Source organism: Andrena cerasifolii, chromosome 8, assembly GCF_050908995.1.
Source record: "Andrena cerasifolii isolate SP2316 chromosome 8, iyAndCera1_principal, whole genome shotgun sequence".
Classification (NCBI taxonomy): Eukaryota; Metazoa; Arthropoda; class Insecta; order Hymenoptera; family Andrenidae; genus Andrena; species Andrena cerasifolii.
The window spans coordinates 11,397,837-11,421,534 of NC_135125.1; the positions used below are offsets into that span (position 1 = coordinate 11,397,837).

The window sequence follows — 23,698 nt, forward strand, 5'->3', positions numbered from 1 at the left end:
ATTTGTAGTAATGACAGAAAACTAAAAACTAATGAAAAGTGCAAACGTGCCCAGAACGCTATGTTACAATTCGATCGAGAGGATGAATATGAAAACATTTCGTTTAACTTTGATCTTTCAAAAGAGTCCTTTGTTCTCAAGGCACTTCATAGCTACATATATACGAGTCGAGGTTATATCGATAAAATTTAAGCATTCGCCGCTATTGCGCTGTGTGTACGAACGATCACGACAAAGCGACACCTGTTGGAATCGGTGATTGCACGATGGAGATTTTAGTGGTTGAATGGTAATCTTTGTTCCGGCATCTACTTTTCGCCCTTTATTTGTTTCTTAGAGCTTGTTTTTAGATTACGTACATGCGTGAATCGTTGCATATTCCGCGTAGCCGGAGTCACGCGCTTTTGAATATATGCAGTATACCTACATACTTGTGTACCTCGATCAATTTCGTTCGTTCGTCTTTTTTTTTAAAGTTAAGAACATTACGGCTGTAGGTAGGTATAGGTACAGGGTGATTTTTCTCATGCCTGCCAACTCGAACGCGAGTGTACTTAAAATTCATGCAAAGTTTCGAATTAAAAATTTGATAGATACTCAAGTCGCTTCGTCCAGGATTACGTACACTCGCGATATATACATAATACAACGTACACTCGTATAATTAAGGTATGCCTAAGATTTCCCTCATATAAATATGATGTACGATAGACGTCAGTCGAATGCCTTTCCGCCCAATGCTAAACACGCAATATACCGTTTGTTGCCGATTGGCGTGATTCACCCACTTGCGAAATAAGAAACATTGCTGGAAAGAGTTTCTTCGTGTATGTACAACCGACCCCGGAACTCCGTGAAACATAAACAATAGCGATGTCGTTGAAGAATTGAAAAGGAATCACGTGAAATCAAAGTAAGTGTATGCATAGGTACGTGTTGTATGATCGCACTTGAACGTGTAGTGAGAGAGGAGTGATTGGTAGTGAAGTTGACGCGTGCAAGGGCACGCAGAGATAAAGGGTCTTTACGCGAGAATGATTTATCCACTGTGTACGGATCAACAATTACGTTCGGTAATTAAGTCAGTGTGGTTCTCCGATACGTTTCGCGTAACGAGATAGCACGTTACTTGCGGTAATATGTATTCGTCATTCGAGGATACGCTCGTTTACCATGGTTATGGCTTTACGAAACTTGTGAAAACTGTCGATAAACTTGATAATGGACGCGCGTGCACGCGAATAGAATGTCAGAGAACAGGTTCTAATCATCTTCGCCGAGACGTCACGATTCACGATTGTTGGCTACTGTGATTCTCGCCTTTGCAATCGGAGACCGGAGTGGCAGCTGGCAACAGTGTGAGTATATGGGGCCTGTGTCTCTTGAAGCCTCCGGTAGGACTGCGCGTGTGTGTAGTGTATGTATTGGCGCGTGCACACGCGCGTTTGCTCTTGAAAGGTTCGCGCACGCGGATGCGCATAGGTACGCTCGATCTGCCTCGGAAGGATACCGCGTAGGCTCTCTGATGTTCGCAAGTTTATGCCTAGACCTAGACTATTGTCACGTGTCACGTCTTTGTCACACTGACGCGAAACTGGCTATGGCGGGATTGGTGGGTAATGGTAGGTAATGGTGGATCTAGGATGCGGAATCTTCACCGAATGGAATGCTTATTAAGGCGAGCGTCATCTAAGCAAACTTTTACGATGTCAAGGTAATCAAGACCACGAGAAGCGATGTAAACCAAACGCGGAGGGGCTTCGATCTTCCAGGATTATAGAAACGATTTGGTTGGTGGAGGGAGGTAGGTTGTAATCGAGCAATAGAATTTCTTCCGTAGCAACAAACGCCAACGATGCTCCTTCATATTGTACATATATAACTAGTTTGTGCATATAGGTACGTGTATATATGTATGTATGCGTGCATGTATGTGTGCATGTATGTATGTACGTAGTTACGTATATACAAGGGTACGTACATACATATGTGACATTTCGTGCCGATAAAACATTGTTCTCCGTTTGTTTTCTCGAGTAGGTATGTATATGCGAATATTAATTGTTTCATCGTGCAATAACGGCTGCCGGTATGATCGTGTATTAAGTGATAGACCACAGAGGAGAAAGGGCAGGCGGGCTTTTCGTGTGTTAGGACGGCTACGAGAAAACCTTTCTATAGCTTTTACGATGAATTTCTCCCAAGCTCGTCTCATCGATGTACGTAGCTGTGAAAAGAAACGTTTGTAAAGGTTGCTTCAATAATAAAACGGATCGAGCTCGGCACGCTTGGTGGCTGTTGCCAGTTACCCGCTTACGAACTTGCAACCCCGGAACTCATTTCTTCAACACTACTTACTTTGGGATTTCGCCACATTCCGCAGCACGTGGTTTCAATAATATCTACTATTGTAACAAATTTAAGAGAATGAGAACGGGAACGAAAACGAGAGAAAAAGTGTGTTTTTACATTAAACTGTAGGGGTACTACATAGGTAAATAGGTAGATGTGTGCGTCGGTTCGATACATTCGTGTGAACGAAATAAGCAGGAAGCAGCCAGTTAACGACAATAAACAGACTGTTTGAGCAACGACCTACGACGAAGCTTCGGTAACTCGATGGCGTAATGTTGTTCCGTAGGTACCTAAACACGCTGTACGAGGACCATTTTACGGCTAGATATGTACAGGGAACAACGAAAATATTCGGACACTTTTTAAAATCGCTAAGTGACGCGATTCGTCGTTTGGAAAAAAATTCCAATTGGTCGGGATAGCCAAAAAAAATAGTAAAGGTCGTTTCTTCAACTTTTTTATCCGAGACTGTAATGAAAATTTAAAAATCAGCGATTCACGACCTTATCACAGAGCAACGTTAACCAATTTTAATGAAATTTTAGGCATGTATACAACTTACTTAAATCTATAAACGGGATTTTTAAATTTTCATTACAGGCTCAGATAAAAATGTTGAAAAATCGACCTTTACTATTTTTTTCGCTATTCTGACCAGTTGCAATTTTTTTCAAAACGACGAATCACGTCACTTAGCAAGCTAATCCTTCTAGCTTCTCAAAAACAGTCAAGTCGTTTGGATTAAGTTTAAAAAAGTTTAGCGATTTTAAAAAGTGTCCGAATATTTTCGTTATTTACTGTATACAGGTGTCGTTGTTGTATCTAGGGAATTCAATCCTGGGATCGTAATCCCGGGATCCTGGCTGTTTTTTTTTTGGATTATAAAACTCCCGGGATTTGATATATCAAATCATAACTTATCCTGAGAATTTCGAAAATTTTTAAAAACGTAAATTACTTTATGAACAACTGAAAAATATAAAAATGGAAACCAAAAATCAGCCGGGATCCCTGGATTGAATTCCCTAGTTGTATCTCACGATCGACGCTATAAACAAATACTCGGTAAATATTGTATATGTTACGACGGTGAAAGTATAAAATCGGTAGACGTACACATTTTGAGGTATATGTGTACGTTTACCTCACTATGTACTTTTACCGTAATATACATTTTCGTGTCTCACTGTCTCGTGCTATTTTAAGACACACTTGACCGATCTGTTGCTAGTGCTAGTAGATACGTACATAAGGTGACTGTCCCAATTTCTGCTCATTTAAGAGGTTACTCGTCATAAAGAAGGTGTAAAAAAATTGTTTGCGATCAAAATTTGCAGAATAATTGATTAATTCTTTAATAATAAATCAACCAGTTCAAAAACTATTTAAGAAATATATTTCAAGATGTTTAACTATTTGTAATTTGTAATTAAATATATAATCCTCTAATTGTCTGTATTTCTGCTCATGAAAAATAGCGATGTATGTATTGCCCGAAGCTCGTGCAACACTCGCGTAAATGTTTAAATAATGTAGAATTATTTTGTTGCAACTATAGTACAAACGTAACGCATATAATAAGAAAAATACGAAATGAGCAGAAACGGGGACATGAGCAGAAATTGAGACATTCACCTTACCAGTTCTATCGCGAAAGGATGAAATATTATTTCCTTATATTCGGTTCGATTTCGTAGTATCGAATACGTAGAGCCTACGGTTGTGTCCAATGGTGTAATGCGTAATGGAGTTACGGGCGAAGCCGTACAACGCAAATTAGATTCGTTTCAATAACATATCCAAGTACCTATTAGCACTATTATTATTTTATTCTGCTTCCTCTTATTGATAATCATAATAATAGTCGTATGAATTTTATATCGATTTACTTGGTTTTCTCACGTTTCTCACATAAATAACATAAGTACTTATAGTTGTGTAAAGGATACTAAATTGGAGACTGCAGTAAACCGTAAATGTAGTAGGTACAAAAGAAGCGAAAGGAAAGGAAATAGGAAAGGAAAGGAAAGAGGAAAGGAAAGAGGAAAGGAAAGAGGAAAGGAAAGAGGAAAGGCAAGAGGAAAGGAAAAAGGAAAGAAAAAAGGAAAGGAACGAGGAAAGGAAAGAGGAAAAGAAGGGAAGGGAAGGGAATGGTAAATAATGGAGTGAAACGGGGAATAAAATGGAACGAAGCAGAATGAAAGCAAGTTAAAATGTGGTTAGGATTGTAGCGGATCGGACCAAGCCGTATCGTGGCATGACAGCAAACTAGGGAACGATCTAGGTGGGGGCGGAAGCACCCGAGCACCACCGAGCACCGATCAGCACCGATGTGACCATGTGACAGCAGCACGGAGAAACGAGGGAAAGGGAAAGGGCGAGTGGAGGAGGGGGGGTAGAAGTTGGTTGGACGAGTGGAGGGAATCGAGTGGATGGTTCCCCCACTTTTCAGGCCCAAGCTTTTCCGAGACCGTTCGCATCGGCCAGTTAGTTGGTAATTACGCGGTGAGAGAGAGACGCGTTTGGTGGGTGCTATACGTACGAGTGAGTGTCGTGTATGAAGAAACTTTGGGTGTGGCGTTTGTTTTTCAAGTGTCTGGTGTGGAATTACCGATAACTCTTTTCGTCGGTGATTACTAATAAATATTAAAGAAAGGAAAGAGGGAAGGATACATGGAACTTCTGTACCCCAACGTTTCCGTTAACGAGACGCGCAACACTGAACTTGTCGATCAACTGCTCAGCCAAAGCCTCACTCCTTTTCCACCACTGAAACATGTTTTCTTTTCAACGGATTTCCAGAAATATATTTACGCCCTATGGAATTACATAGTTGATCCAAAATACCGTTCCGTATAGCAGTATATCTGGGACAAGTTGCAAGGAATTCTCGTCGACCAGATCCACGAGTATACCGAAGCTTTTCATTACACGTAACCTCTCTGCAACAACTTGAAGAATTCAAACATCCACTCTCCTGTGATGCGAGCAGCTGTTCTTCTACCGAACCGCGGATATATTTCTAATTTTCCTTCCTTTCGCTGGATTAACTTTCATCTAGATTTCACTGGACCGCGTTAGAAGAATGACAGTTTCGGAAGTGTAAGTACGATGACGCATCGAAACCTTTCCTGCCATTCTTTTTTTTTTTCTCTTCCATTCTGTCGCTGATCTGTGTTTTCCTCTATCTTCAGTAGCACCTGTAACAACATTTTTCATTTTTTTTCTCGTAAATTTACACATCAGATTTGTAAATCACATACCGATCGACCACGGACGATCAACAGCCGTGCAACTTTGTTTAAGCTTGCTTTTCAAACTACTAAATATGCTGTTGTATGCGTACAGAGACGCAGTGCGTCTCGTTAATAATCACATATCTTTACATGCTGTTACTTGCTTCACCGTTGTATCGCGTATCCGATAGGGATTCTTACCTGACCTACATATCGAAAAAGAACAGGAACAAGAACATTGGCTTCTTCTCGCATGATTGTGTGCCTGTGACGCGAATAAAACGTTTCTTTCACAAGTGGCATAGTATGCTCGTCATCACGGTATTGTTAACAATTTTAACTAATCAAAAAATCAGAATATTTCTAACGCCGCCACGCTGGTCGGAATCGTGAAATGCGAGAATAGGGACATGTTTGGCAACAAGATTTCGCGCCAAAAACGGCCGACTTGTCGGGGAAACATCTGGTCTTGTCGGAGGCTAGTGAGAGATCGTTTGTAGATTGCGGTCGATAGTTGGTGGCTGGCCAGTTGTAGTATTAAGGAAGTAAGGGAAGAAGGTGAAAAGTAGGAAGGAAGGAAGGAAGAAAGGTGGGGACGAACGAACAAACGAACGAAAGATAAAAAGACAGAAAGAAAGAAAGAAAGAGAGAGAGAGAGAAATACAGAAATATTGAGAAAAAAAGAAGGTAGAAAGGGTTGTATCGTGCGGTGCGTACTCGAGCGTGTTCGAGTTACTCGAGCGCGCTTTTAAGGTTTTAAGACGCGAACTACGTTGAAGGAGATAGGAATGCATGGTATGCAAGTCGCTCGTTAGACGCGTTTTGCTCCGAGTTGGCCCGATTCGATTCGACCGTAGCCGAGCAAGACCGAGCCAGGTCGATCGCGACCGATCCTAACCGATCTCTTTCCTGCTGACTGTGAACTGTGACAAATGTCTGGAGGCCCTACCGTCGTTCGGCCGGACCTCTCCGATCCCTATTGTGTACATAGTATTACACTGATTGATTTACTGATCCTTTGCGAGCCATGTTCGCTCCGTAATGCATTTTAGGAGCGCAGAAGCAACGCGGGATAGAAAATACCTTGCGGTAAACTGCTTTTATTGGCGAAAGTTATCTGAAGGAAATATTTGTTCCAAGGACAAACATAGACGCGACGCGATGCGACGCGATTCTTTTTCCGTTCATTGTTGACCCTTGAGTTGTTTGGGTTAGGAACGATTAAAACAATAACGACAACGATAATAATTTGTGGGGAGTATCGTTATCGCGATACGTTCGCGACCAAGGTGACAGACTGATGACGTAATGATGCGGGTGAACGGAGCTTCGACGTCCATCGATCTTCAATGTCGTTTGTTACTTATAATTCTTCGTTTTGCTCTGATTTTCCAGGATGGCTACGGAGCTGGCAAATAAGAAGGCCGAGCGCGAAGCTCTGCGCGGCGTGATTCAGCAATGGAACGCGAACCGTCTGGATCTATTCGAACTTTCGGAACCGAACGAAGTGAGTATCGTATCGTATCGTCGGTATTTGGTATTCGGTACTGTCTGGACCGTCTGAATGGATCGATTGAGATTTCGATTTCTAATTAAAAGAGACTTGATCGATGTTCCTTTAGGAGTTGGAGTTTCACGGAGTGATGAGATTCTACTTTCAAGACAGCGGTCAGAAAGTCGCGACCAAGTGTATCAGAGTAGCGTCGGACGCGACGAGCCAAGCGGTGATCGAAACTCTGATCGAAAAGTTCCGTCCAGATATGCGAATGCTATCGATACCAGAATACGCTCTTTACGAGATTCACGAGAATGGTGGTAAGTAAGTGTATACGCGAGGCCAGCATTTTCTCCATTGGTTTTCGTCGGCTTTTTCCATTCTACTCTCCGTCGGCATTTCGGGCGGAGAAATCGTGAATAATTGCGATTCGTTCACAGAAGAGCGCAAGCTCGGACTGGACGAAAAACCGCTGCTGGTGCAACTAAACTGGCACATCGATGACCGCGAGGGACGTTTTTTGCTGAGAAGAATCGACGACAAGACAAACGCCCAGGGTGTCGGTTTCTCCTCTGCGGACGGTTCTAGCTTTCATAGAAAGCTGAGTAAACGTGAGAAGAAGCAAATGAAAAAGCAAGAGAAGCTTGGTCGTCTGAAGGGCCTGGAACAGGACGAGAATGCTGTACCCGTCGACCAGAACGGAGTGGCAGAGAAACTTTACACGGGTAAAACTTTATGCGACGCGGCGCGATGCAACGCGACGTAACGATCTAAACGATACGTGTTGATTGCCATTTCAGAATTACCCGAAACTAGTTTCACCCGAAGCATTTCGAATCCAGAAGCTGTGATGAGCAGGCGACGTCAGCAAAAGCTAGAGAGAAAATTGCAGCAATTCCGTAGCAAAGATGGTGGCCCTGATACCGGTGGAACGTTGAAGATTTACGGCGAGGCGCTTTGTAAGGACGTGCCGTATAAAACTCTACTTTTAAGCGTGCGAGATTCGGCGGTTCAAGTTGTACGCGAAATGCTTTCGAAATACGGTCTGGAAAAGGTCGACCCGCAGCAGTACTGTCTCATGCAGGTCAGTACAAGGTCATCCCTTCGTGGATTGACTTGATCTATTTTTTATACAGTTTTATATAGCTTTACATCCTTTCCAATTTTTGCCTCTTTTCCTCCGTTACCTTTCCTTTAACGTTAATAAGGCCAACTATGTATATAAACTGTAAATGCGCATCAGGCAGCTCCACGATTCCGTGTAGACGGAAACGAGTATACTCCATTAACATTGTTATTGGCCCTGGAAAGAACAAGTCTCTTTCAGTTAATCAGATTTAAAATGTGGCCCCATAGAGAGCGGGAGCGTCTAATGCGCCTTGTGGTAAATACGGCCCTGGTTTTAGTTGTACTTCTAATTGTATTCAAGTATTGCGTGATGGCGAAACAGTGCCTTTTTTATGAACATTGTGCAGGTGAATAGCGAGAATATGAACGGTGGAACGCAACAAGAGTACATATTGGACGATGACGAGTGTCCCCTTGCCATCCTTATGAATCATCCCTCCGCACGGGGTAAGTTGCTTCAACATATCAAATGTTTTAATCGCGTCAACGAACACGTTTAATGAAACTTGAAGAAGCGTGTGTTGCTTATGTTGGCGGGGCGATGATCTCGTATCCAGCGAAAGAAACAGCATACGTTTAAAGCAGCGTCGCAGCCAAATATCTATGGAATGTGTATGGTTCACGAGCGCGCGTGCGTGTAGATACGTCTATTCGTCAGTCCGTCCTGTCATCGTGCCATTGTGCCGTCGTGCCGTCGCGCCGTCGTGCCGTCGTGCCGTCCGACGACCCACGACCGGCGACCGACGACTGCCCACCCTCCTTTCTATTCGCAGTGCTGGAGTTGAGTCGTGCGTCGTGCGTCGTGCGTCGCGCGTCGTGTGACACTTCTCTTCCCATAGTCTGACGTTACTTCTGGTCGACCACTAGAAAACACACGCACGAGAAAGGGGCAGACATACCAGACCGTCCATTGCTTTAGTTTCGTCCAACAGTTTGACTCCTCGTGCGAATAATAGTAGGCAGAAATAGTGTTGTCAGAACTGATTGTCAGTAGCAGCACGATGTTACACCGAATCGACTGGCCGGTAGAGGAGGCTGTACAGAACCGTGGGTGAAGGAGTAGGTAGCTTGAACCGAGGTGCGATATGTCCTCCGATATCATACGAAATGTTGCGAAATGGGCTGATTTGGAGGGAATGCGCTCTTCATCGTAACTACATCAGAGCTTAATCGTTGGAGTCTTCGGAAGAACGCGCCTCGATAACCGAATATGTGCAATTGATACGTACAGCAAGTTAAATGGATAAGAGTTGTGTTATACCAAGGGAAATGATATCGCTTGGTACAAGCGTATGTATCGATAAACACAGAGAGAGAGAGAGAGATTGTGATAAATAGAGGACCAAAATCTTGACCAACTATATCGCCTTTTGAAAAAGGGGACCACGTAATCAGGGACCACGCCGGATAAATCGCCGCGTTTTCTGCATCATGATGGATTGGGGAATTAGACGTAAGAGAAAAGTATTCTTTACGGATACACACGTGCGTAACCTTCGTGCACGTACACGCGCGTTACCTACAAGTATCGACAAACCTTCGTATGCGGCTTACCGTTGATCGCTTTTCTTTCCATCGAATGTTGAAAGACACAGCGAGAAAGATTCAACAAGAAACATACATATACTTATCTAATTTTTCCGCTTGTCTTCGATACGACGCGTTTGATGTATACCTCGTGTTTCTTTTTAAGCACCGCTTTATTTTAGAGTTTCTGCGTTCTCGGCAAAGCGAATCATTGTTTGGCGAGTTGGAGGTGATGTTTCCTATCGATCCAATCGTGAGAAATGAAGGTAAAACGGTCCGCTTACGTCGACGTGCCTGTGTCCGTGTCCGTGTCCGTGTCCCCGTGTGTATGGACTATGTAGGTCACTTGGACACGCGATGCGATGGTAAAACAATTACGATTTAGCGTCAATACTTGTAACTAAAACAAAACGTTATCAGCGTGGTTCGCCTGTTGCCAGACGCCAGAGCACAGAACGAACAGCAGAAACGTAGAAGAAAAAGTTAGAAAAAAGGGCGGGAAGAGGCGAGATTTTTTATTGCTTTTTGATGATTTTCGTTTGCTTTTAGGTTCGATCATGTTTCACGTGCGAAGAAGGCCCGCGGATTACGTACCACGGAAACGCAAGAAAAAACCGAGTGGCAAATGGAACGAACTCGACCACAGGTTCGTAAAGATCAACATATTTTCAAACGCAAATCTTTCAACTGCAACGTACAATTTACATGCTTGCCATGAATTGGCTTTCACAGGTACGAAGACGAGAGGTTACCGTTTTTGTTAGAACTTAATCCCGACGGCAGTGATGTTCCGAATGGGGCGGGTACACGCCATCGGTTGCAACCTAACGTAACGGAGGTGGGCTCGGAAAGGCCTGTAGGTCCGCAGGCCGTGCAAGCTCAAACTCTCACGTTGACCGGATCGACTGTTATGCCGAGACATTGCGTAATCGCGTTTACCGAAAATATCGTCACTCTTACACCCTGCTCTAGAGACGCTCACACCTACGTCAACAACCAGAGGATACATCAGACAACCATACTGCAGGTAATATTACGTTGCGTTGCTTTGCGCTGCGCTGCGCGTCTCCACGCTGTAACGCTCGACGATACGATCTTAATTCTTAATTCCTTCTGTTTCGCTCTTTTGGTAGAACGGAGCGATCATAAAATTCGGCAGACTACATACATTCAGATTCATTGACCCAGCACCTGACGAACGTATCAGGCAACGACCCGATTCTGGAAGACAATTCGAATACGGTTACGAACGGTAAGCGCCTTACAGCTGTCACTACCGTTGCAAAACGAGTACCGGCTCTTCCTCTCGGTGTGTAACATTATAATATACGCGTTACCCGATACACGACGCACAGACGCACACACGCACAGACGCACGATACACCATGGAACAACGAGTAGAAGAATAGGATTTAGGGTACGAGTTTAGAGATTAGAGATCATAGACCACAGATAAAAACGACGAGGGAAACCCGTGAAAGTGTCTGCGCTTGAAAGAATCAGGTGAGAGTAGAAGGATGTAGTGATTAAACGAAACTGCCCGAATTTATTGTAACTGCTGTTGTGATAGAAACAGAGCCGTACGAACAAGGGCGTTTAGTGCACGCTTTTTATACCCTTCACGAGACGGTTGTTTTAGATTAAAAAGCTCTCCTCCCCCAGCATCCGAGTTTCTTTCGTTTCTTACGTATTTCGTTGGTTGGTTTTGCTTCTGTTTCTCGTGCACGCGGCCTGCTTTTGTACCGTAGACGCTCCCCAGACTTGACCAGTCAAGAGACGAACGTGGAAAGGTATGGCTCAACGTCCGGAACCCCGAACTGTGGACAAAGCCAAGGTCACGGCCAGGCTCAAAGTCAAGGTCAGGGTCAGGGTCAGCCATGTCAGGATGAAACGTCTCATTCGTCTAGCCCGACCAAGTCAACGCCTGCCTCCGCCGTTGTTTGGTTCGCTCGAAGCTCCAATCAAGCGACGGAATCCACGCACAATTACGAAACTACCTTTGATCTCGATGGGAACGTGGAAACTGCCAGTCTGACCAGCAGTAGAGACGGTAACAGGTAATAATGGATCGCAGTTTCCATCTCGCGGGGGAACCTCTGTCAGACAATAGAGAGCAGATAAAGTGAACGGGCGATTTGCCAGTAGCAGAGTAGGAGAGTAGGAGAGTAGGAGAGTAGGAACGTAGGGTGTGCGTGTGTGTTGCAAATGCACGAGCGTAAGGATAGAAGAAGAGAGAAGGATAACCAATTGATTCTGGTCATTTCTACAGAACATTACAAAACGATCGACAACCTCGCGGGACGGACCCCATCTTACCGGCTGTGCTCGAGTTTCTCGAAGAAACAGAAGAGACATTTTTTCATGCGGTGATCACGGATGTGGAACCGTCGGCGCCTCAGTTTAAACTAGCCCCAACGTACACACTTTACTTGGCGGCCAGATATCGGGCGAGCACGCATTACAGGCCGGAGTTGCAACCGACCGAGAGAGCCCACAGATTAACCGTGATGTTGGCGAACGTCGCTGCTATGATACAACGAGTGATACAGGTAGGCATGTGCGATAAAAGGATAGAGTTCTCCGGTTCCGTGACTTGCGTAGCGTCCTGACTAGGTGAGTATGTCGACAGGAGCGATACATGGATGCATCCTCGTTGGCTTTGTGGCTGGCGAACGGCTCGGAACTGCTGCATATGCTGAAAAACGACCGACACGTCGGCGCGTTCTCGACAAGGGCGCAGGATATTTTGACGGAGGCGGTTCACACGGCATTCGCGTCATTGGTGCGATGTATTTCTCTGGAGCTAGCCCCGGCGATGTCTCAGTTCATGGCTGACGCCGATGAGCCAGCTAAAGAAGCTGGAGTGTTGCAAATATTTTCCAATACGATGGCCCTACTGAGGCGGTGCAGAGTGAACGCTGCCCTGACCATTCAGTTGTTCAGTCATCTCTTCCACATGATAAACGCAACAGCATTTAACGCTTTGGTTTCGAACGCGAACTTGTGCGTTAGGTGGTTCGGCCGCCGGTTGAAAGCCAGATTAAACGCTCTGGAGACTTGGGCCGAGAGACAGGGCCTCGAGTTCGCGAGTCAATGTCACTTGGCCACGATCATGCAAGCAACTCACCTGCTCCAAGCGCCAAAATATAACGCGGAGGAGCTGGCTACTCTGAGTTCTACTTGTTTTAAGCTAAATTCCTTGCAAGTCAGGGCATTGTTGCAAAAGTATCAGCCAGCCGCGGATGAACCGAGACTTCCGGCAGAGCTAATCGAAAACGTCGTCAGGGTAAGCTGAATTACACACACACACACACACAATAAAATGTAACATGATAAAATCAGGCTCAAACAAACGAACGTACCAATTTATTACGCGGCGTGGCGGGATAATTGAATTTTAGGTGACCGAAAGCGTGGCTGACACTCTCGCGCGCGCCGACGGCAGAGAGATTCGACTCGAGGAAGAACCTACGCTCGCGCTGGCTCTCCTGCTTCCAGAGGACGGATACAGTTGCGAAGTGATACGGGCAGTTCCTCCAGGATTGGCTGAATTCTTAGCACCGCTACAACGGGACGGTCTTTGTAGAATGGCTCCTCAGCCGACCAGCAGTGGATACTGGACCATATACATGATTGATCATCACAATAACGTGAGTCGCTCTGTAATTTTGTAATTTAGGTTGCGCTATGTAGCAAACGCGCATTTCACCGATCTAAGGTTTCTCCGTAGTTCCGTAGTCCCAGTGCGATGAGCAACCGGTCCGGGGGCTATTCTTGCCACACGGGACCTAATCCCGCTCAGCCAGAAATACACGTAATAAAGTTGCACAAATCGACCAATGGAATGGGCTTGAGCATCGTTGCAGCAAAGGTACGTTTACGATGCGATGAAAAATTCTCAACCATGCCGCTAACGAAACGGCGTACTTTTATGATCAACAGGGCGCCGGTCAGGATAGACTCGGAATATACATAAAGAGCGTGGTTGCGGGTGGTGCTGCCGATGCTGTGAGTAGATGTCGTGCTCATTTTTTTTTTGCAGAGTTGTTAGTGCGCGTAGAAAGGCTTGTATTAATCTTGTGTCCACAGGATGGCAGATTGACGACTGGCGATCAGTTGCTAAAGGTGGACGGACAAAGTTTAGTCGGAATCACTCAGGAAAAGTGAGTGGGAAACATATTGTGATCGAATTAATGTAATTATTAGGCGTATAATGCGTGCTTTGTCTCAGAGCTGCCGAGTATTTGGTGCGTACCGGGCCGATAGTAACGCTCGAAGTTGCGAAACAAGGCGCGATATATCATGGTTTGGCCACTTTATTATCACAACCTTCACCCATCATGACCAGAGGTACGTATCCCGTCGGCTTTTTCGTCTCTATATTTCCTACTTGCGAAATTTTCGATTCTCCCTTGCCGACGCTCAATTCCTTTCGAAACACTTCTCGTCGATCCAATTTCTCGTCTATCATCTCGTAGACGTCCAATGATCTCGCGTTCGCGGCTATGGGGTGGCATCTTGTTGTTGATCACGGGGGAATGTTGGACGCTTCAACGCTTTCTATGATTGTTTCCGTTCCCGTTCTCGTTCTCAATACTGCGCTCGAGGCAAGTCGCGAGACGATACGGACAATCGCTCAACTAACGCTTTACTAACGCCAACTGATTCTTTCCGAGCAGCGCACAAAATTCGACCCAAGTCGGAGCACTTTGAAGCTTTGAAGGTGGAGGAAGCGAAGAACGAGCAGACGTCCATCTCGCATTCGTTGGGTAATTTGTTGAGCGTACAAAGGCCCGCGACCGATTCGGTGGCGGAACGTTCGATCGATCCAGTACCAGGTGCGACACTCTCCTCGGCTTCGACGGCCCAATATTATGGTTTCGATTCGCTAAATTCCCCGTATCGGTCTAACGGAACGCCGCGTGGCTCGCAGCACGTCGCGCCAGCTGATTCGCGATCGTGTACGCGAACTGAAAGTGCAGGCCAATTGATAGACGGACGCGACGTCGCGTCTTCGTTAAATGGTGATCCCTCGGATGACGGAGGGACTACGGTTAGTGGGGCTCTGCGTTCGTCGCATTGTTGGGCCAATCCTACCCTGTACGTTCCGAACGTACGAGTTGAACGGCACTATCCTTCAGTCGAGATCGCGAATAACATTCAGCCACTGTCCACCGCGAAAACTGTATTTGTCCACGACTTGAACGAATCCTCGGCTGCGACTAGCAAACCCGACAGTTTCTCTCTCGATTCTATAGAAAATATACCTTACATCGATCAGACACGATCAGACGAAATTCCATTGACCGACGAGTTGGAGAACCATGGAGCGGCACTTGCGGAACATGATGCGAATGAGGGTCGCGCTGACCTTGTGACCGACGTTTTCCAGTCCTGTTACGTCTCGGCGTCAAACTCGCCGCATCGGCTCGATCTTAGCGCCCAAGACTGTTGGCAAATAAAGGATACGGGAAAGGCTACTTACGAAGCAGAATCGGAGGAACACGAAACGAACCCAGACCGAAGAAACCAACCTCCCAAAGAAACGGTCGCCATCCCTGAACTAAATCTTGACTTGTCCGTTCTGGACAGTGACGCTTCCAGCGATATCTCGAGTTTCGACAAATGTTGGAAGTCCCCAGACGAGGTGCGTCTTGGACGGTATCCAGTAGCAACTTTGGCTAGACATTTTTCGAAGCTCGGTAACACTAGATCGGTCGACTCAAACTTGTACAAGCTCGGACCAACAGACAGGTGTAGAAAGAAATTTGCGTCCGAGCCGAATTTTGTTTCACCGCAAGTAGGCCAGTTTCGGCCGAGCCAGTTTTTACCCGATGTTGGTAAGGAATGTCGATCCGAACTATATTTGAGAAAGAGTACGGAGGAGTACCGAGAACCAAATGACACCACGAATCTGACGCGGATACGTTCGTCGCAGAGCGACTGTGCGCTCCAGAATACGGCAAAGGATGGTAACGGTTATGTAAGCGGTCACGATCACGATCACGATCACGCATTTTCCCACAATGAAAAACTGTCGTTGTCGGAGCAACGGCAAATAATAAAACAGCTCCAGGAAATGTCGAATCTCGAACACGAGTCCTTGTCGGCTAAAAGCCTCAATATGCACTTGAAGCACTTTTCCAGATCTTACCCCAGTTTAGAGAAAACGGGCTTACCACACGATGATGTAAAGAAATATCGGCGACGCTTGCAAAGTACTTGCATCGAAGGCGGATTTTCAAAGACGAACAAAAGCGTCGACTGTGTACCGAAGGACACATGCGACGCGGAGTTCTTCTCCTTTGCAGATAAATGGAAAGATGTCTCGATTGACGAGTTGAAACGGAGTAACCGGCCAAGAGAACCGACAGCTTCGTTCCTTGCTAACAGAGAACGCAATCGGTCCGCGAGCGTCGACTTGCCGCGTGATAGCAGTGTCGCGGCAACTTGGGAGCAATGTCTCGTGCTTGAAACTAATTCTTCCCGAGATTCGAGATTTGGTAGCCAGGAGAAGGATGTTGACACGTCCGACCGCTCTGAATACTTTGGAAACAGTTTCGACGCAAGCAATGAGCAGCAGGCCGCGTTATCGCTGGCTCAGGAACAGGTGATCGTGATGCCTGGCAGCGATCGCGGCAACAAGTTCAACGAGTGTCTGCACAAGTCCGTCAGTCGGACGATTCCCGCAACATTCGATCAAACAACTCGTCTAGGAAGCAATTCCTTTTTGCGTAAGGAACCGACATTGCTCGCGAATATTGAATGTATGCCTGTCACGTTTCGAAATTATACACGCCTAAATGTATCTATATCTATATTCTACATATACAGACATGTCAGTTGGCTGGCGTATTTTTTCTTCGCCCCAATAGATTTTCACCAGGCATGCCGAGGTTTTAATTTACCGCCCTCGTTCCAAACCGTTATATTTATTTCTACCGCACTCGTACTCGTACCTCCCGTTTAAATGTTACCCCCTGGTTGGCGATTTATTCGTGATCGGATAACAATTGATACTTGAGAAAGCGATGGGAACGCAAAAGATAGAGCCGTACATGTCCTTTTCGTTTGTATGTATGCTACTATATCCCTTTCTCTACTTGGTTGATTTTTGTTTCTATAAGCCGAGCGCGTGTTACATACCCACAAAATTGTGTTGTATGATTTTCCTTTTGTTGGATGGTTCGCTTATCTTTTCTTCTCTTCGCTTTCGTTCGCACAGGACGCAAGCTTGGTATACGTACATGCTTGCACGTTGCATGCTGCCTGCTGGCTTGCTCACGCCCGCTGTAGACGTTTTCTTGTCATAAATGTGTTTTTCTGCATCTTGTGCTTATCGCAGGACCTCGTCGCATGAGTGAACGAGATTTACCATCACGGCTTGGACGCGACACGACCGTACCTCAGCAACAAATGCATACCAGCAAATCCGTGCCAGCGTTGCACAGTAAGTAGCAATCCAAGTAGTCACCTTGCTCCTTTCTTATCACACACACACCCTCCCCCCCCCGTGTTTATCTAATTGTAAGCAGCCGCCTTTCGCACTGTAGCATTCGGCTCCGATCCAATTCACCGTACAGCTTGCTTTCCGATGCTTCCTTCCATCTCCAAATCGCAAGAATCGATACGAGTTGAGACTGTTAGATTTCCGATTCGTTCCAGATGTAGGCACTGAGGGGAAACAGCAACACGAGGTGTTCAATCCCGGTTACAGCAGAGCATCGTCCAGCAACAGCGTTACACCACCGGTTATGCAACCTCCATCTATGACCCCGATCAACGGTTCAACATCGCTACGTTCACGGTAAATAATTCACAGACCGTCCTCGCTTTTTCAAACGCGACTTGCAACAATGCCTTCTGTTAAATAGCTCCAGTCACAACTTGCACGACCCGATAAGGATCGGAACGTTGCCGCCGAGCGGCCTCGTCAGCAGACAGCAATCGTCACCGAATTTAAATCCCTGTCAAACGACCACCAGTAGCAACGGTTTCACTGCTACTGTAACAGGTCCTACAAACACTCTTGCTCAAAGTAACGAAGCCGAAAGATTTTATCAGAACCTGAGCGTCTACAGGAATCAAGATTCGTTGACGAAACAGCGATACAGTCCATCGCAACACTCGGATGAAAGGTACGTTTTCGTTTTCATCTTTCCTCCCACACCGTTCGTCGTTCTTGTCTCGTTGTCGGATCGTTTCTCCTGCAACGATTGCCTTAAGCCCTAAAAAATCATTGCCCCTCTCGTTCTTCAGAACCGCTCTACAGCTGCAGAAGAGTTCGAGAGGCTCTCAAAACTCGTTGAATCGCCCGGGTACGTTCGAAATCAGTCAAGTCAGGGATCGGCCAATGTCCGCCTACGTATCCCAGGGGCAACAACAGCCTTATCTTGGTGGTGGTCAGTCGCAGCAGCAGCAGGGTAACGCGGCTCCTCTCAGATCGCAATCCTCCCGAGATATAATAAGACAAGAGGCAAAACTTCAGGAAATGCAAGAGGAAGTACGACGACGCGAATTGCGAGGTGGCGTACCAGTCTCGGCGACTCAGTATCGGCCCAGCACGTATAACGTAAAATCAAATCTCAACACCACCACCACCACCACCCAATCGACTAATTCGATAGTTCGACCGGCTAAATCAATCGGTACTCCGTCAACCGTGGGATCGAATACGACAATGACAATGCCCATGCCAGCAATTTCGACGCCTGGACATGGTACCAAGCAGCAATCGGCCACATCGAATTACGGTTACTTGGACTCGCAGTGCGGTCCGTACGTACTTCAGTACGGCAAGTCTCCGCCCACGCAAGCGCATCAACACCAGCATCAGCATCAGCCTCAGCCTCAACATCAGCCTCAGTCTCAGTCTCAACCGCAATTGCAATCGCAACCGCAATCACAGCCGCAGCCACAGCACCAGCATCAGCATCAATTTCAACCACAACCTCAGCTTCAATCTCAGCACCAGCATCATCACCAAAATGTCCAACAGCAAAGCCATGGACACGTTCAATACAGTGCGCCACAGCAGTCGAGAGGAAAAACTGATTCGACTCGTTTGCAATCGAACGGCATGTCGCTGGACTACGGAAGAGATCAAACAGGTGGCCAAGACTATACGGGTAGATCATACGCGACCGATCAGACTCGGCATTTCACTGTTGGATCACAGTATCATTTGAACGGTATTTCGGATGCACGAAACGATCAGTACGCCGGCGAGAATGGCACGGGTAGAACCCATACCGTAATAGAAGGAAACGTTTCCATTCTAGCCAATCAAGTTGCTCCGATACGGCCGGCTCTTCCGGAAGATGGATTCAGAGATAGTCCGCCGCCGCCACCGCCAAACACTTCGACTCATCCTCTCTACAACAAGCAGTCGGATTCGAGGTAATACTAGTTGCAAAAGGATGTGTAACTCGATCGCAAGGAACGAAATAAAGGTATTTTCCGATTACTAGATACACCGCGAGTATGCAAGATCCTCCACGAGGAGGATATTATCCAGCGAATGGTACAGCAGGAACTGCGTTACAGCCACGTCAGTATCAGTATAGCGCCACGAACCCGTGGCAACGAGAAGAAAGGGAAAAGGTAAGAGGTAGACTACTTGGCGAAAGGATATCTTCAAGTAAACAAATCTGTAAAATAATTCAACTTTCCCACAATCTAATTGCTATAAATTATTTATTTAGGAACAAGCCCGCAGAAGAGAAGCTGCGCGACAGTGGCGAGATCAACAAATAGCAGAGTTGAGCGCGTTACCTCATAGAACCTCTCAGCAAGAGGAGCAGTTGCGAGCTCTTCAGTTAGAGAGGGATTTCCAAAAGAGAGCCGAGGAAGCTGCCAATCAGCAAGATGACGACGAAGAAAACAACGATGCGGATGCCGAGCATATGCAACGTGTTCAGGGATTACTTCGTACAACCACGTCTCAAGACCGAAGCCATTTCACGGAGCAACATAATCCCAACTTGTCCAGGCTCAACATCGCGAATCAGTCCGTTAGGGTGAACCATGCTGTTCATTCTATCGGAGGATCGATGCATTCTACGACCGTCGTTGCTCCACACAGTTCCGCCACTCAACAATCTTCTCAAAACCTGGTAAACATCTGTCCGAGCCAATCCGACAAATCCGGCTCGCAGTTGTCGCAAACTGTTCAACACGACCAAACTGCGCAAATGCAAATGCAGATGCAAATGCAAATGCAAAACACTATCGGGCAAGTATCGCTGCCGTCCCTGATCCACTTGGCTGCCTCTCAAAAGTCCGGTTCCCTTGCTACCTCTCAGCCTACCGATGAGGCGGAAATGCAACGTAAACGGGAGGACGAGCTGAAACGGAAACAGCTCGAATTCGATGAAACTCTAAAGAGGAAGGAAGAAGAATCTAAGCAACAACAAATCCAACAGATATATCAACAGCAACACCACCAACACTTGCAACAGTCGCAATCCCATCTGAAGAATCAACAAATCTTACACCCTAATATGTTGCGATTGGAGGGTTTGGTTATCAATGGTCCAAATACATCATGTAAGTACGTCCTACGTATAATAAATCAAGAAAACGTCGATCCGTGATACAAACCGTCTCTATCTACATGTTATAGCCACTCAAAATGGTAACAATGATGCGCCTTTGCCACCGGAACGCGGCTCTAGTTACGCGGTGATGTCACAGCAGGGTGCCCTCCGATCGAATAATGCAAATACTTCTAATATACTGTCAGTAACGCATCCTCAGCAATCAGCATCCATTAAGAGGGTCTCGTTTCACGACACAAACGCAAACCCAGAATCTACACAACGAAACTTTACATCAGGAAATTTAAACACAACTGCATCCGTGCCCATGGATATTATTGCGGAAGACCCGAATGTAAGATCTCCGATATACTTTTCCCCTTTTGTAAATTCCCGAACATGTGCATATACGTACAATCGTTGTAACCTTTCACATCAACAAACAACACAAGTAGAAACTCCGGTGTTAGCGGTGTACCTACACACTATCTACACGCTATTCGTCGACATGATTTGCTGTCTATTTGTAGAATTTCATCAACGATGCAGAAAGTTTATTGGCATCCCCGAAAACACCCGAAGGATCTGGAATTCCAATTACTGGTAGCACGCCTGGTGTTATAGGTGCTCAAGAAGTTTACAAGTAACCCTACTATATTACTACTAATTATATCACCTTTAAACTGATTAACGGTAATGCGAGTAACCGACAAGTTTTTCCGCTCAATTCGTTTCTTTAGGGATCCCAGACAAAGGCGACTAGCTGAGAAGCAAAAACAACAACAAAATTCTCAAGTTGGGCCCGTTCCGGAGAAACTTAGTTTCAAGGAAAAGATGAAAATGTTTGCAATGGAAACTGGTGAAGATGGTACTCCGCGGGATAAGGTAAAAATTTCACGTGCACAACGCGAAATCGATAATATAGGTAATCCTACGGCTCTGAATAGCAATAACAACAACAGCGGCAATAGCACTGTTACTGTTAACAACAATAATAGAAATTAAGACTGAAAACGTAAATTCATTTCTTTTGTAAGCGCGTTGCATTGTGTGCAACGCGACGCGACACGACACGACACGTTCGATTCGCTTCGCTTCGCTTCGTTTCGTTTCGTTGTACTCTATCGTACTGTATAGTACCATACCAAATCGGAATTAATTGAATTGAATAGAAACGAACCGAATTGAATTGTCGTCACACTTGGGTAAGTTACAAGTTTCCTTTCTAGTGCCGTCTTTTTCAATACACGAACACATGGAAATCATTCCAATAAACAGTTGTTCTGTTTCTAACAAAAAACTACGTTTTGATGAAAGACGCATCCGTATAGATGTAGATGTAGGTATAGGTGTAGGTGTAGGTATAGGTATAGGTATAGGTATAGGTATAGGTATAGGTATAGGTATAGGTATAGGTATAGGTATAGGTATAGGTATAGGTATAGGTATAGGTATAGGTATAGGTATAGGTATAGGTATAGGTATAGGTGGAGATATAGATATAGATATAGGTATAGGTATAGGTATAGATATAGATATAGGTATAGATATAGATATAGGTATAGATATAGGTATAGATATAGGTATAGATATAGGTATAGATATAGGTATAGATATAGGTATAGATATAGGCATAGGTATAGGTACAGATGTAGTAGATGGTCTGCAAGAATTATTCGAGGCAAATGCATTCCCATAGTCAAATCGTTCCTCAACTTCGTGATACTCTACGATTGATGGGACTCGGTTTGACCCGTGTCCTCCTCCCCTTTGGACCAATTTAACACTAATATTTAGAAACTTGGAACGTTCGAGCAAGGTTTATGAGAGATATTAGCTCCGAGACTTGGTAACATTTCGTCCACTTTATCGAGGCAACAAACAATGAAAGTTATATATACATATACATATTTTACGATTGTACATAGGTAATATTAGTATAATTTTTAAAACTACTTGTTACGATGTTGTTTCGTATTTATATTAGATATTATACGTACCGAGTACGGCGTATCTTTGTCTCTATTTTGGACACATACATGCACGTTTAATTTTGTTATTCAGACGAGAGACACAACGACAGCTTTAATGCGATCGTTCGATAGAACGTGTGCGGATTAATCAAACGGGCAGCTTTAAGGTAAGATAACGCAAGTATAGAAGGAAGATGCGCGTTCGATCTAAGAAAATTTAAAGATTTATCTACTATGTATGAGAATACGATACGGTTAACTGTTACACGTTTTAGGTCTAACGTCATGCCGATTTTTTTTTATCTCGTCTTCATTTCGTTACAGTTACACTGCATCGGTGGCCATACATCGTTTTATTCCGTTCCATTCAGTATCATATCGGCGTTACATCCTGTTAAACTATTGAATGATAATCATTTGAGTAACAAATTTATCTCGAGTAATTATAATTAGGGAAAAGTATCTCGGAGGACAAAGAGTATGGTATGATTAGGTATACACAGGAGGAAACTAAGCTACGCATGTGTAATCCGTTGCGCGATTAGTGACTACAATCTAGTTGTCTATCTTTCACTTACAATTAGTACCTTTTGTCGTTCGTTGCTTCAATTTCCCTAATATTGCAATCAAGCAACGCTCAATTGTCCTCGGGAAGCGTAAAGTGTATGTACGACGAAACCAACAAACAACAAACAGATATACTTGTAGTAAAGATAACTATCCCGCACTATATTTTTTCTAATCTTCTTTTACATTCCGCTGTTACACAATTGATTCGTTGATGACATTGAAACAAGTATACTTTGCAACTAAAGCGTAAGCCTTACCATTCAGGATAGCGACAGTGTATTATTTTATACGTTACTATAAATATTAGAAATGTACTTTTAAAGGTAACATATTTTTTAATTACTGTGTAAAAGGAGTATGATGCAAATGAGAAATAAAAAAAGTCACTTGTAATCTACGGTGATGGATGAAATACATACGATGCACGAAGTTATAATAATGGTTCTGTTTGTGGCGTCGCGCTGCGCCGCGCCGATTCGGTTTCGTGGGTATACCCACAGACTTTTAGTGGCATCTAAACTCTCGAAGTAATAACAAAGTTGTCCAAATTGGAGAATAAAGAAAAATGTAATTCTTTTTGAAAAAGGCATACTTAAAGTGAACATTGTTGGAAATTTTCCGGCTATCGAACAAACATTGATATCACTATATCATTTGCCGAAAAGCAACCATATGGCTATAAAATTATTTCCCTTTTTGCACAGCGACTTTTTCACTCTGTTTGTTATTCGATCGACAGATTGGGGATATTTTGTATGCGGTGTATTCGTAGGCAATTTTACAATGAAAATAAACGATTTTGGACATAATTCTCTCTGATTCAGCCTTCTCAATAATTGTAAGTACATATACATACATACATACATACATACATAC

General features: G+C 44.8%; 1 protein-coding gene across 21 annotated transcripts; it reads left to right on the forward strand.

Moving 5' to 3' along the window:
* Positions 1-3: 3 nt before the first annotated feature.
* Cno (adherens junction formation factor afadin) lies at positions 4-23,631 on the forward strand. 21 transcript variants are annotated; one of them, XM_076818380.1, is made up of 29 exons: positions 4,798-5,457; positions 6,987-7,098; positions 7,214-7,406; positions 7,527-7,811; positions 7,887-8,170; positions 8,562-8,661; positions 10,291-10,387; positions 10,474-10,768; positions 10,875-10,993; positions 11,490-11,798; positions 12,011-12,290; positions 12,371-13,027; positions 13,143-13,391; positions 13,472-13,612; positions 13,684-13,749; positions 13,831-13,904; positions 13,973-14,091; positions 14,421-14,579; positions 17,087-17,191; positions 17,407-17,548; positions 17,616-17,879; positions 18,001-19,140; positions 19,212-19,344; positions 19,446-20,289; positions 20,366-20,634; positions 20,810-20,922; positions 21,020-21,164; positions 22,267-22,419; positions 22,577-23,631. In XM_076818380.1, the coding sequence occupies exons 1-28, from the start codon at positions 5,441-5,443 to the stop codon at positions 22,366-22,368; spliced, it is 6,813 nt and encodes a 2,270-aa protein (XP_076674495.1). In that variant the 5' UTR covers positions 4,798-5,440; the 3' UTR covers positions 22,369-22,419; positions 22,577-23,631. The 21 variants fall into 21 exon arrangements, with proteins under 21 accessions (XP_076674490.1, XP_076674503.1, XP_076674492.1 ...); XM_076818381.1 differs by having other exon boundaries at positions 22,344-22,419; XM_076818382.1 differs by having other exon boundaries at positions 18,001-18,932; positions 19,023-19,140; positions 21,020-21,670; positions 21,917-23,631.
* The last annotated feature ends 67 nt before the right edge of the window (positions 23,632-23,698 follow it).